The 14,904-nt window shown below is 43.4% G+C and overlaps 1 protein-coding gene across 3 annotated transcripts in view; it reads left to right on the forward strand.

The window, feature by feature from the left end:
- LOC125428986 (ABC-type organic anion transporter ABCA8-like) overlaps positions 1–14,904 on the forward strand; it is a 106,110-nt gene that overhangs the window by 59,359 nt on the left and 31,847 nt on the right. For all 3 annotated transcript variants that reach the window (XM_048489683.1, XM_048489685.1, XM_048489684.1), the window contains 5 exons: positions 815–978; positions 2,270–2,394; positions 4,341–4,478; positions 7,495–7,602; positions 14,640–14,819. In XM_048489683.1, the coding sequence (XP_048345640.1) occupies positions 815–978; positions 2,270–2,394; positions 4,341–4,478; positions 7,495–7,602; positions 14,640–14,819 (715 nt within the window). The remainder of the gene's footprint in view (positions 1–814; positions 979–2,269; positions 2,395–4,340; positions 4,479–7,494; positions 7,603–14,639; positions 14,820–14,904) is intronic.

Here is a 14,904-nt window from a genome sequence, read left to right on the forward strand (position 1 = left end):
AGAAATTCCATTAGGTCCAAAAATCATAAAGTCCTGTTGCTTCCTATGTGTCTGGTTGTCGAAGGTAGAAAACAGGATAATTCTCCCTGTTGGGCTGTTTTAAAAACATGTTTTAGTAATATGGTAAAGTTCCTTGTTTAAGGAAAGTATCCTTCTTTTGATTTCTAGAAACAAAATTAAGTATTTGAAAGTATTAAGTATTTGACTGGCAGTCAATTAGAGGAGAAGTAGTTGTTTCTGTTGGCAGTAGACGATAGGACTTGCTATAATGAGTTTAAATTATGGACAGAAAGATACCAGCTGGAAATTAGGAACTTTTTTTTTACATTAAGAGTTTTTTACAGTAACAAAGTATTAATGCCCCGCCCCCAGAATGCCTGGCCACGCCCCCGTCGTGCCCCGTTCAGCCCCATTGGTGCTACGCCACTGTTTGAATCCCACCACCATGGGAAACTGTTACTAAAATTTTTGGATCCCACCACTGGAAACAGGGTATAAAAGTCTGATGTTCTTAATCACTGCACCATGATGGCTCTAGTGCATGTTTCAAGATAAGGATATATTGGGAACCTTGAAATGAGAAAAACAGCTTGCTTTGCAATCTCATGGAGCCACTTTGCTTCTTTAGAAAAAATAACTCTGGGATATGGTGAGAAGAGTTTGTAACATGTATTTAGTCCCCCAAAATATATGCAGTTGTGAACTGATGGAGGATTAGTACTATTATTATGTCTCAGTTTATTATTGTAGAAAAGCACCTACACATGGTGCCTCTTCTCTCCTCTGTTTAATCTGTATCATTTCTTCATTTCAGGTTTCTACTTTCTGGCATTATACTCATTCCTGTTCTTGTACAATTTTTGGCATTTACTTTGTGGAAGGACCTACATAATATGGAAATACATCCTCGCCTTTATTTTGAGCCAGGAACTACATTTGATACTGGATTCTCTGGGCTTCTGATCCTTAATGATACAGGTAAGAGTGCAAAATAGAATGCTGTTAAGATTTTATCACAAACTTTAATCCTCACCTTTCTGCACAGTCAGGGCCACTAAGATATAAAGCTAAGGAAAAAAACAGGGGGGAGGGAGTACCAATAGTTATCTGTTTATCAAAAAATCAAAAGGCACCCACAGCAAAACAGGGACAGAAATGCAGATGTACTCTGGTAATGTATATAAATAAAATGAATGTATGAGATTTGCATGATTATACAAAGGAAATTACATTAAACCATTTTAGACAAATTGCTTACAAAGCACGCATAGCAAATGCAAAGTTAACAACTGCCAAGCTAAAGAGTCAAACAACCTTCATAAGCAATATATATATATATTATTGTAAGTTCCAAAAACTCAAAATTGTTATTTCACACTATTAATGTAAAAAAGCCACTCCTGAATGAGACATTAGAAAGAAAAATGCACATTCTCCGTAGTGAACCATAATTAACAAGGTCTCATTTCTCACAGGTTATAAGTTGAAATGGAACACTTTCCATCGTTAACCATAACAAGCAAAATCTCATTCCACAGGAGTAATACATTCAAATAGAAAACCATTCAAAATAGTGACAAGATCAAAAACTGCTCCTAGTAGGAGTGGTTGAAAAGAAGACGTAAAGATTAGGGTCAATTATGCACAGCACAAATAAGACATCTCGGGACATCTTTAAAAAAGGTGGCTCTTACTTTTTTGTCAGAGGAGAAAGAGGCTCCCCCCTAACTGTTAAAGGTGTCTCGTCAGTTTCGTCCTCTGCTAGCACCAGACATTTTGAGATTCTTCATCCCTTCAGCTTTTTGCTTATGGTTTTCCTAAGATGTTTGCTCTGCAGGCTCTGATCCTGGGTGCCTTTTCAACCCATACATGGTTGTACCCAGCTGGTCCTGCTGAATCCAGCAATATATAGCTTCCTCCCCTTTTATTTTCGAGGAGCTGTATTCAAAGATACTAACACACATACAAGAAGTGGCCTCCTCCTCTTCTCTTCTCTCCTCTCCATCTCCCTCTCGCACTCTCACTCTGGCTTTCTAACTCTAGTTTCTTGTCCCTCTCACCCCTGCTCTCCTTCATCCCCCTCCCCCAGCAGACTTTTGTCATCCTCCTGCTTCTTATTTTCTCCCCCATCCCACACAAATGTAAAATGCACATGCATTGATTATTTTAGTTCGGTGTTATGCTTTGTTCAGTTATTTCCCTGTTTGGTTGGCCTGTGGATGCGTCACCCTCAACCTCTAGTCAAGTGACCAGTTTGTTTTCTTATTAGGTGCAAGTATTGACAACTTTATCCATGCTGTGAAGAGTCAGAATGTTTTTGCAGAAACAGCCACTGGTAATGTCAGTGACCAACTAATACATAATGGAGCTATAAAAGTGACCCAGGAAAAGGAGGTAAATTTAATGTTGTTTTACTTCTTGTGTAAGTAAACAAGAAGTCTACTCATCAGTAGTGCTGCCACAGAAGTTTGAAAATGATAGACTTGCAATGAGACTATTCCTGGTTTGCAGTGATCAAGTGTACTATGAAATTATTACTCTGAAGTTAAAATCAAGCTATATTGAAACATGTGTGATACCTATGTGGATTGCATTCATAATTAACCAAGGTTGGTAGCTACTAGAGGTGCACACTCAGTTGATTACTTTTACTCTTTTCCCAGAATCAGAAAGCTGACTACAATTTGAGAAGGGGGTGGAACCACAGCTCCTTTCTTGACTTGACTATACAAAATAAAATTTGGGGAGGGTACACTGAACGTTGAGCAACCAATCCACTTTACACCCTTAGACTAACACACTTGTCACAAAAACAAGGTTTTTCTCCAAATCAGTGTAATGTTTTCAGTTCAGATGTGTAAATCCTATACAATCATATAGTTTTTCAAATAACTTGTCTTCCTTTGAGGACAAGACGTGGAGCATGGGAGAACGCAGTCATTTGTAGTCCTGGAAGAGTAGGAGACAAAGTTGTCAATAAAGAACGTATTGAAAGTGTTATAAATTGTGTTGCAAGTAATTGGGCCATATTGTATGATTTTGGTTAGCCCAAATAAATTTGTTCATAAAAGTGTAAGCAAGAGTGCTGCACTTTAAAAACTTTTAGAGACATACCATATATACTTGTGTATAAGTCGAATTTTTCAGCACATTTTTAATGCTGAAAAAGCTCCCCTCGACTTATATTCATTAAATTTTTGTGTGTTTTTACTTTGCCTGCCAGCAGGGGGTGCAGTTTTCATGCTAGTGGCACCAAAATTGCAGGGTACCCTCAGACAACACTTCTGATGATACCAGCCAAGTTTGGTAAAGTTTGGTTCAGGGGGTCCAAAGTTATGGACCCCCAAAGGAGGTCCCCCATTCCCCATTGTTTTCAATGGGAGCTAATAGTAGATGGGGACCCTCTGAACCAAACTTCACCAAACCTGGCTGGTATCATCAGGAGAGTCTCTTTATGATACCAGCCAGGTATGGTGAAGTTTGGGTCAGGGGACCCAAAGTTATTGACCCCCAAAGGGGGGGCATCCCCCATTGTTTACAATGGAAGCTAATAGTAGATTTTCCATCTCTGATAATATCCCTCTTAAAATCTAAGTTGGGTTACATTTGGACATACAGATGCGGAGGAGGAATCCAGTTTTGAAGGATTTGAACTCTTGTGTTTTAGCTTGGTTGCTGATTGAGCTAAGGTTTTTGTACTTTTAAAGTTATTGTTAAAACCATATTGTTCTTGTTGACCCTCTTTTCCACTTACAGAGCTAGTTTACTGTTTTTCTTTGAAATAAATATTCAAAAACATTTAACCTACTGATGCCTCAATGAATGTAATTTTATTGGTATCTATTTTTATTTTTGAAATTTACCAGTAGCTGCTGCATTTCCCACCCTCGACTTATACACGAGTCAATAAGTTTTCCCAGTTTTTTGTGGTAAAATTAGGTGCCTCAACTTATATGCGGATTGACTTATACATGAGTATATACGGTACTCATGTTTTTTTTAAATAAACAATTCTGCTATTTTTAAGTCATGTATCAAGCTGGTTAGCTGCTTTATGTTTATACAATCTGTTATTTGAGAATCTATATGATTGTATATGATTTATGCATTTAAACTGAAAACATTATACTGATTTGGAGAAAAACCTTGCTTTTTGGCAGGTGTGTTAGCCTAAGCATGTAAAGTTAATTGGTTGCTCAACCTTTCCTGATTTGAGCATTAATCCAGCCATGAACTTCCAAGTTAGGGCAAAAACCCACTTATGCTCCAGAAGCAGGGCATGCATGATACAAATGTAAAAAGAAAATGCTTTCTTTACTCAATGTACGGCTTTCCCTCAGAAATACAGATACACACTCATGTGTCACCTGGAAGTTGTGAACTGCTTTCCGGTGCTCGTCAACATCGTGAGCAATGCATTTTTGCAAATGCTTAATTCTACTTCACATATCCAGATTTGGAATCATGTACTTTTTAATGTAAGTATTTCAACTGTGCTGTTTGTGTCTTTGTGTTTTGTGTAGGGGGACATTTGTAGGATTAAAACTGGATTTTAGATATACAATGTAGAGTAATGCATGATTTTGAAGATGCCAGAATTGTTTTATGTGTTTCTTCAAAGGAATCCGTATCAATTTTTTCTGAGAAAACATACAGGAATTTTTTGAGGAAGCAGTACACAAGCTTACGTTGTTCATTCTTCCAGGAACACTCATAGTGTTTAGTGCAGCTGTAACAAAGATCCATGTTATGGCACTCTGGCTTTCTGTCAGAAGTTCTTCTCTTTCACTTCCTGCCCTACTGTGGAGATGGGATATGTGGTCAATTCCATATAGCATAATAATAATGGTTTGCATCCGTTGTTTTTTTAAATCCAGGTCTATTTTATTCTGTTTTGTCCTTCACATGGGTGCCCGTTTTCTGTGAAGGAAACAATCCATTTTCTTTTTGCCCCGTGGCATGAACCCGCTTTTTTTACAATGCAAAGTGTAGGCACAAATGTCCCATTTTTCCTGTGATCTGATTGGCTGTCCCCTCACCACAGTCCCCCTTCCACCCTTGTATATGATTTATGCATTTGAACTGAAAACATTATACTGATTTGGAGAAAAACCTTGCTTTTTGACAGGTGTGTTAGCCTAAGCATGTAAAGTTAATTGGTTGCTCAACCTTTCCTGATTTGAGCATTAATCCAGCCATGCTCCTGCCCTCTGCTAAGAGACCACTTCTGATTGGTGGAGAATCTGCAGCAGCCCCGGGACCCCAAGCAGGACCCCCCTGGCAATTTCTACAGTGTGGGAAAAAAGTTTAAGGCTTGAAAACCACAACACATGCAAACATCAAGCATGCAACCCCCCCCCCTTTACATTGTGATATACAAAATAATAAAATCTCTCCAAAAAGGGAGCAAAGCGATGTGTTCATCCACATCCAAAGGTGGGCGTTTGCTTTGTGCTCTGAGCACGCAAAAAAGAAAAGAAAAGGAAATGGGGCAGTTGCTCACAACGGTCCCAGTTTATTGGGAATCTGTTGCTGTACACATTTGGGTGAAATGGTGCTCACAGTCACTGCCAAGGGAAGAAAACATTCTTGGGAGACATTTCTGAAATGGTGTGCTATCACACCTGTCAGCAGCTTAGCAGAAATGAAACTGACATGTTTAAGGTGGGAGAATGGGTGGCAGGGTGGAAAAATTAAAGTGGTTTGGCACCTGTGCTGTTTCCTCAGTAGCGAGTTCAACCCAGGATTTTTCAAAAAGATTGCGATTTTAGTGTTTTTGAAAACCCTGGGTTGAGGGAAATATCGCGGGTCAATCCTGCTTTGGGGATGGGGCCCATGCAAAGTTCTTCCCCAAACTGGGATATTTCCCTTCTTCCACAGATTATATTTGTACCATGCACAATCAACCTGTGTCTTCTGTTAGGCATTACCACTATCCATGTTTTCTGCCAACATGCCAACCAACTTTCATGGGGTACAGTTTTGATCAGAAAGCTAGCATAAGAGACAGTTAAGCAATACCTCACTAAACCCTTTTTCCCTTGCTATCTGAAGACGGGAAACACCCTAAGTTTGAAGCTCCTCTGATAATAATTATTCAAGTAAGAAAGAAATACTAGTTAAAAGATAAGTGCTAGATGGATGCACTCCAGCTGAAGGTAACTTTATTCTACCTGATTCTTAAGTGTGTGGATGTGTTGCTGGTGACTAAGTTCAAGTAATTCATGCCATATGGGTGTAAAAGTTAGTGAAGAAAGCTGACAGGAAGAAAGTTGATTCCCAGCCACATTCAAAGGGGTCACAGCCTCACACTGGCATGTTTGCCCTCCCTGGAGCACTTACCGTGGCAGAGGGGCAGATGCGCTGGTGGCCACCCATCCCACAGCCCCATCACCACAGAGTATGGGGGGCAGAATGTTCCCATGGGCAAAGCTGACATTAGTCCGCTCTTTCCCAGGATTGAGGACCAGAAGCGTGGCATCCTGGCCCTAGGACTTATGCCACCAAAAAGGTGGTGTAACTCCATAAACCCAGTGGGGGCTTCCCAGCAGTAGAGAGCCCTTTTTCCATTTCAAGCCTCCCCACATCACTGGGAAGCTCTTTTGGGAGTTGTAGGCTGGCATGTCTGTGGCATCCCAGTTGGGCTCCTGACCCATTGAATAGGGCTGCCCTTCGAAATGTGGTGTTGAAGTGTTTCACACATATTACTAACAAGACAAATTAGCGGGTTCTAGATCAAATAATTACTCAACAGCTCAAATGACTGAACTGACACAGTCATTCTTTGGTCACATTCGAGAAGACAAGAATCATTGAAAAGGCAAAGTTGAAGGTGGCAGGAAAAAAAAGAGGACCCAAAATGAGATTAATTGACTAAGTTAAGGAAGCCACGTCCTTCAGTCTGCAAGACCCGAGCAAGGCTGTTAATGATACACCAGTCTGAAGGACATTAATTCACAGAGTCTCCATAAGTCAGAAGCAATTTGATGGCACTTCACACACATACAAAAGTGTTACCAGGTTCAAAATCAAATGAGAGATGTGTAGTAACTTTTATTTTAACTTTGCTATCTTTAATCATTTTGAAACGTAAGGATTTATTACTAAGGTATAATGTATAGGTTTTTCTGAACTGGGTGGCCCAGGCTAGCTGAACCTCATCAGTGTGCAATAAAATAAACTCTTCATATAATGCAATAAAATGAACTCTGCCTTTAAAAAAATACTAGATGAACAGGAGGGTAAGTGACACAAAGCACCTGCTACTCAGGCTCAGCAACTTTTCAGGCATGTGCCAAGTTGCCTGAGATTGCCTGCTCATGGCCCACTCACTTACTTTGTCAAAGTTCTGCTTGTTTGCTGCTTGTTTGCCTCTGCTTGTTTAAGTGCAATTTTAAAATGTTGTTTTCAAATTCAAAATCTACTAAATGTACCAGTACTTATTATAAAGCGGGTAGGTTTCTTGCTAAACTATTTTTCTTATTACTTTTCTAGCCTCAACATGTTTATGTGTGGCTTTTCTTTATGAACTTACTGGGAGTTATGTTTTTATTTCCTGCTTTTGCGCCACACTTTGCAATGAACAGCGTTCATGACTACAAGGTAAAATACATTACCAATATTTCTGAGCACTATGCATGAAATTGCAGTTATTATTATTGTGACATCTACTAAGATACGGTTGTCAAAATCACATGAAAGCTTATATATAATACACGTTTACTGTGACTATTTTAGCATCAGCTGCTCGTTAGCTGAAAGTTTTCCAAAAAAATCCTTGCTCTTTATACATAGCCCTCTGATTTCCCCTTCCCTTCTGTGAAAGCCCCCATACCTTCTCTCTCTTTACTGCCTCATTCTCTCCTTCCAATCCACCAGTCAACCGGCTTCTACCTTCCCTCAGTCTTCAACTCCTCTTTACCACTCCCTGGCAACCTCTGCCTGGAAAAAGTATGTCCGAGGTGTGTGGTGTTGGTGCATGATGCCAACCACCAGGTCAAGTCCAGGTGTGTGACTAAGGGCCTTTCCCCACTTACCTTAAGCCTCGCGTTACTCTCCGAAAGTAGCACGGGGTCCCCCGGCACTCCCCACGACAGGGGTGGCGACAGCGCAGCCGCCCTGATGCTGCTGCTGTCGCGCCCCCTCAGCGCACGGCATCCCTGGTGCTCTTTTAAATGGCACCTTGTGATAACCCCATGCAGAGCGCGGGGTTGTGGGAACGCTGGGGCGCACGCATAGGGGGGGATTACGGTAAGTGGGGAAAGGCCCCAAGACTGCTGGGTTAGGTCCAGCAGTAGAGCAGAGAAGCCATGAGAACTGGAGTTATTCCATATTCCCCATATCCACCTGAGAAGCCCATATCATCTTTCTCTTCTTCCTTCTCTTCTTGATATCACTCAGCAACCTATCTTTTGTCTTCCTCACAACAATCTCATTGGGTGGTTCCTTCTGAAACTGGCCTTTTTGCACAAAGCATTTAAAATGTTTACCAAACATTTTGCAGACATTTTGAAACATTTTGTTTTCATGGGTTTTGTATGCATAGCCGGTAAAAATAAAGCATTTCAGGGGACAGCGGGTTTTTTTAACACATGTGTCTTTGAAGCTACGAAGTCTCTAAATCTCTGAAGCCTTGCTGATTCTGACATCAAATCTATGTAGCATCGAATCCACAACACAAACATTTTTTAAAAAGGATAAAAGGCACATTTGCATAATCGACAGGCAAAAATGATTTTATTAGTCCACAGCAATGATGGGGATGGTAGGCAGCCATGATGCCAGATGAGGAAACTTCAGCAAATGGCGGACAGCCAGAGAATCTTTGAAGCAGCAGAAAATGGCAGACATCAGAGAAACAAAAGTAGCAGAGTCGAAGCAGGGAGTGAAGCTTCAAATTCGGGCAAGAGAAATAAAAAGTTTCCTGTTTCTCTACACAGGCACGCAGGAAACAATTTAAAAACATTTTAGGAAAAAAGATTGCTGTGTGGATCTCACACAGCATTTGACATTGTCAACCACGAGCTCCTGGTTCACTGCCTTGCCAATGCTGGCATAGGTCGTTTCCCCACTTACAAAAAGGAGGTCATAAGCTGCGGTTTCCTTTGCTGCGGGACCTTTGGAGTGCGGGTTGATGGTCCCCACTGCAGCCTCTGCCCCCTTGGTCCAATGAATGCAGCAGCCGCGCAGCAGCTATGCAGGATTCCCCATGATCCGCTCAGGGGCTGTCCTGATTGGCTGCTGCGTTGTGCTTGGGCAGGAATTTTTTTTATTGTCAAAAGGACGAATCAATGTCTCCACGCTTTGCTGAGGAATCCATGTCTATTTGAGCAGATACAAGATGCCCATGTGCGCTCAAAACGACGTGCAGACGTGGATTTTAAGCGTTTAAGATTTTAAAAAAACCCAGGCTGCGCACGTCCTAATTGAATGAATAACTGTACGTCACCAGCAGCGGTGGAAAAATCAAACCCAGAGTCACTCCCCGGGCTTCCCCACTCCTTTTCAAAAAGATGCTTGACCATCCAGTAGCCAAAATGCCGCGCGCTGAGGAGGAAGGAGAGTGGCAGAATCGGGGTCGCTGCATGGTTGCCGCTGAGGTAGTGGGAAATGCGGCAGGCCCCTGCGTTATTTGACACGAATAGCACGCAGCCAGCAGTGAGTGGGGAAACGACCATAGAGGTGACATCTTTACAGTGGCTGATCTCCTTCTTCCAGGGTTAGGGACAGCCTTAGGGGAGAGGACATTGAGACACCATTCTTTGGTATGTGGGGTCCCTCAGAGTACAAAGGAGGACTCTATTGTACCTTACTGAGGTAGTTTCCATTTTCTTCAGGGGAACTTAACTCTGTCATCTGGACAGCAGTTGTAATTCTGGGTGATCTCCAGCTCCCACCGGGAGGTTGGCAACCCTAGTTCCCTGGAGGAAATGGCTGCTTTGAAGGGCTGTAATGGCTGTAATGTCTGTGGCATTAGGTCTAAAATATCTATGGTACTGTACCCCTCTGGAGTCCCCCCTCAAACTACACCACCCCCAAGCTCCACCTATCAAATCTCTAGGAATTTCCTAACCTGGAGTTAGTAATTCTATCTCCTTCCCACTCAATAGCCAACCTTCCTGAATCTGCCTATCTGTTTTAAGCTTTCCCTTTCCTCCTCTCCAGCAGCCTCTACATAGGAAAACTGTGACCCAGTTGTGTGGTGCTGGCTGCAGGGCCACACCCATTTGCATGGTAGGGAACACTCAAATGGACTTCTGGGGTAGCTCCTCACTTTGCCCTGTATCCCCCTCCCCACACTATTTCCTCTTTACCCTGTCCTGGACTCCTCTTCCCTTTCCCTATGCCATTCTGTCCTTCTCAGCCTGCATTTTATCTGCTTCCTGACTGCAGTTATATGTATTGTTTATGTGTTTAATTTATAACTTTCTTTTCTCTACTACTCCTTTTTATCTGCACAACAACCCTGTAAGTTATATTAGACTGAAAGTATATGACTGGTCCATAATTACCCAGTGAACTTCCACAACAAAGGGATTTGAACCTGGGTTTCCAGCCCTACTTTGAAGTTCTAATGGCTACATCACACTGGCTTTCGTAGGGTGACTGCTACTCACTGGCGTAATGCCCATTGGGCAAGGTGGGCAGCTGCCCAGGGCATCACCTTGTGGGGGGCATCAAAATGCTGGGTTCGTTTTTGGGTATTTTAGTGGTTTTCCATTTTTGGCCTGCAGGGGGCGCGGTTTTTAGGCTAGCAGCACCAGGGGAACTTCAGGGTCTCATCAGGAGACTGTACTTATGCTACCCCCCACGTTTGGTGAGGTTTGGTTCAGGGAGTCCAAAGTTATGGACTCCCAAAGGGGGTGCCGCTATCCCCCATTGTTTCCAATGGGAGCTAATAGGAGATGGGGGCTAATAGGAGATGAGGGTCCATAACTTTGGCCCCCCTGAACCAAACTGCACCAAACTTGGGGGGTATCATTAGGGGAGTCTCCTGATGAGACCCTGAAAGTTTTGAGACTGTGCCTTCACAAATGTGCCCCCCACAGCCTGCAACCCCCACTCAATGAAGAACAAAGATTCTTGGGCAAATTTCTAGGATGTTCCTGTAGGGGGTGCATTTTTGGATGTATCGGCACCAAAATTTCAGGGTATCATCTGGAAACTGTCCTTATGGTACCCCCAAATTTTGGTGCAGTTTGGTTTAGGGGGTCTAAAGTTATGGACCCTCAAAGGGGGTACCCCATAAAGACACCCCACTGGTCCATAACTTTGGACTCCTTGAACCAAACCTCACCAAACCTGGGGAGCAGCATAAGGACAGTCTCCTGATGATATGCTGAAATTATGGTGCTGATATGTCTAAAAAGGCACCCCCCTGCAGGCACCAATGTCCTGGTGCAAAAAAAATTTGGTCATGGTGGCTCATGGGGGGGGCATCCAACTCAGATTTTACCCAGGGCTACAGTTTGCCCAGGGCTGCCTTGTTACTCCCCTGCTGCTACTGAACAGAAACAAGCAGCCACGCCTAGTTGAGTCATGCATTCGGTATCCAGGTCCAGATACCGAGCCCCCTCCCTTCCCTCCCTTTCCTTGCATGCCACCCCTCACTCCCCTTCCCTTGCATTGTCGGGAGAGGAAGGGAAAGGAGCTTGTAAACCACCTTAAAGTCTCCTTACAGGAGAGAAAGGTGGGATATAAATCCAAACATTTCTTCACACACCTAATGACAAATCAAGTTGCTTCACCTGCAACCAGCGGAGGCACTTCCAACGTGCACACGCCGTCCAGGCAGGCCTCAGCCCATCGGCTGGCCTGGTGGGCTGTGGGCGTGCTCTGGCTGCTGCCCAAGGGGCCGACTGAGCCAGAGGGGGCGGTGCAGTGTGTGCTGCCATGGCACAGGATGGGACCTGGAGGCTGGGCCCTGCCCTCAGGCAGCAGCTGGAGCGTGCCCACAGACCACCAGGCCAGCCAACAAGCCAAGGCCCGCCTGGGCAGTGTGCACACATTGCATCCAGGCCCAGCCATGCCAGAAGTGTGTGTGTGGATTTTCCACCCATCTACCCCACGTGATTCAATGGGGGCCTGCCAGGGCATTTGTCCCCAAATGTTCCCATTGTAGCTGTGCCACTGTGTTTAAAGCTATGGGTGCTCCCTTTTCATTTTTTGGGTTTTTAAAACCACTTTTTTTTGGGGGGGGGGTAGAATTCAAATTTTTCATAGGGTTCACATTTTCCCCTTCCCTCCCCTCCCTTGCATGCCACCCCTCTTTCCCTCCCCTCCCTTGCATGCCACCCCTCCCCCTCCCCTCCCTTGAATGCTATCCCTCCCTCCTCCTCCCGCTATGGTGGGTGGGCCATATCCAGATGCCGGGTCCCCTTCCCTCCCCTTCCTTGCATGCCACCCCTCACTCCCTACCCTCCCTTGCATGCCACCCCCCGCTAGGGTGAGTGGGCCATGTCCAGATGCCAGGTCCCCTTCTCTCCCTTCCCTTGTATGCCACCCCCTCCCTTCCCTCCCTTGCATGCCACCTCTCCCTCCCCTCCCCCTGCTAGGGTGAGTGGACCATGTCCAGATGCCAGGTCCCCTTCTCTCCCCTCCCTTGTATGCCACCCCTCCCTCCCCACCCTTGCATGCCACCCCTCACTCACTCCCCTCCCTTGCATGCCACCCCTCCCCCTCCACCCTTGCATGCCACCCCTCCCTCCCCTCCCCCTGCCCCTCCCCCGCTAGGGTGGGTGGGCCATGTCCAGATGCTGGGTCCCCTTCCCTCCCCTCCCTTGCTTGCCACCCCCACTCCCTCCCTTGCATGCTACCCCTCCCTCCCCCTCCCCCTGCTAGGGTGGGTGGGCCATGTCCAGATGCCGGGTCCCCTTCTCTCCCCTCCCTTGCATGCCACCCCTCACTCCCTCCCCTCCCTTGCATGCCACACCTCCCCCTCCCCCTGCTACGGTGGGAAAATGAATGGGGAAATGAATCTGGTTCAAGGAAGTGAGCGTGAATAGGGGAGATTGAAAACATTTTGCAAATATTTTACAAACATTTTAGGAGATTTCTGTGTGAAGGGCCACAGAGAGAGAGATTGATTATTTTGGCTGGCTAGCATAGGTCTCTTTGGAGGATTCCACACTGCACAAATGTGAACTCTACCCCCCCCCCCCAATGTGAACCCTTGCATGCCAACCTTCCCCTCCCTCCACTAGGATGGGTGGGCCTTGTCCAGATGCTGGGCCCCCTCCCCTTCCCTTGCATGCCACCCTCGCACTCCCTCCCCTCCCCCTCTGCTAGGGTAGGTGGGTCATGCCCAGATGCTGGGCTCCCTCCCTTGCATGCCACCCCTCTCTCCCTCCCTCCCTTTTTCTTGTCTCACGGACAGGTAAATGGGCCCAATTCCCACATCCCCAGCCTAGATACTTAGGGTCTTAAGTTTATAAATGCATGCTGTGGCAGTAAGCCTTGCTTACCAAAGGGACTTGGAAGAAGGCAATGAAAAGCACATATTTTGGGGGTATATCAGATAGAGCTATTCTCTGTGAATTTCTAGGTAACTTGCATTCCACCGCTTATTGCACATACTATATAGTTTTTTCTCGCATTATTCTTTAATTTGTTATACTACTTTATTATGGATCCAACATAGTTTTTCTACTGCATTCTCTAATTTTGTAGTGCAGTTTTTATTCCATTATTTGTTATATGTTTTGCTGCATTGTTTCCATGTACTTCATACTATTTGTATATTATTCTATAGCATTATTTTTAAATGGTGTAATCCATCTTGAGTGTTGGGGTGCTTCTACTATGTGAAGCAAGAAAATAAACAAACATTAGTTATGCTGGGGCCCTTGTCAGGTTTCAGGAAAGAACTGACTTTTTTGGTCACAGTTCTAGTCACCAGATTTAAATATCCAAAAATCTGACTGACCTTGGAATTGGAATATAAAATGTGAGAGTTTTTCAGTATTTGTTCTCCTTCCCTGTTTGTCTTTTTAAAGTGACAAAATGTAGATTTATATGCATTTTTTAAAATGCTGACCAGCTTCTGGGGATGTCAAATGCTTCCCTGATACTAAGAAAAGTGAAAATGAAAGCAAAAAAATCCTGTGTGTATGTGTGTATATATATATATACATATATATACAGGATTTATATATACAGTGTGTGTGTGTGTGTGTGTATGTATATATATATATATATATATATATATATATATATATATATATATATATATATATATATATATATATATATATATATATATATATATATATATATATATATATATATAGTATCGATATATCTTATCTATCTATCTATCTATCTATCTATCTATCTATCTATCTATCTATCTATGCATATCTATCTGTCATCTGTCTGTCTGTATCTATCTGTTGATATTTTCTAGATCTCTCTCTCTCTCTCCTCTCTAGATAGATGAGATAGATGAATGAATAGATAGGCATGAATATCAGATAGACAGATAAACAGACTCTGATGGGCATGACAGTAAGAAAAATAAAATTTTGAAGTTATTGTGTATTTGATGGAACTAATTATTAACATTTTGTTGAACTCGTGTAACTCATTTTTAAACAAAGTTGTTTACTGAAAATTATAACAAATATTTTGTATTTTTTTAGTTAAAAATTCACTCCCAGCTACGAGTCTCGGGACTTGTTCCTTCAGCATATTGGTGTGGACAAGCTCTAGTGGACTTTCCTCTGCACTGGATTTTACTTTTTTTAGTGTTTGGAGGACTGTTGGTTCAGCTTATAATCACTGACTCCATAAATCACAAATTCATCTTAATGTTTTGCTCTGTAAGTTTGCTTATTTATATCAATTGAAAAAATTAGCTTGACAGTAAACTTACTTTTCAATTAAAATCATCAGCTGAGCTACTAT

The sequence above is a fragment of the Sphaerodactylus townsendi genome, linkage group LG03 (assembly GCF_021028975.2).
Source record: "Sphaerodactylus townsendi isolate TG3544 linkage group LG03, MPM_Stown_v2.3, whole genome shotgun sequence".
Classification (NCBI taxonomy): Eukaryota; Metazoa; Chordata; class Lepidosauria; order Squamata; family Sphaerodactylidae; genus Sphaerodactylus; species Sphaerodactylus townsendi.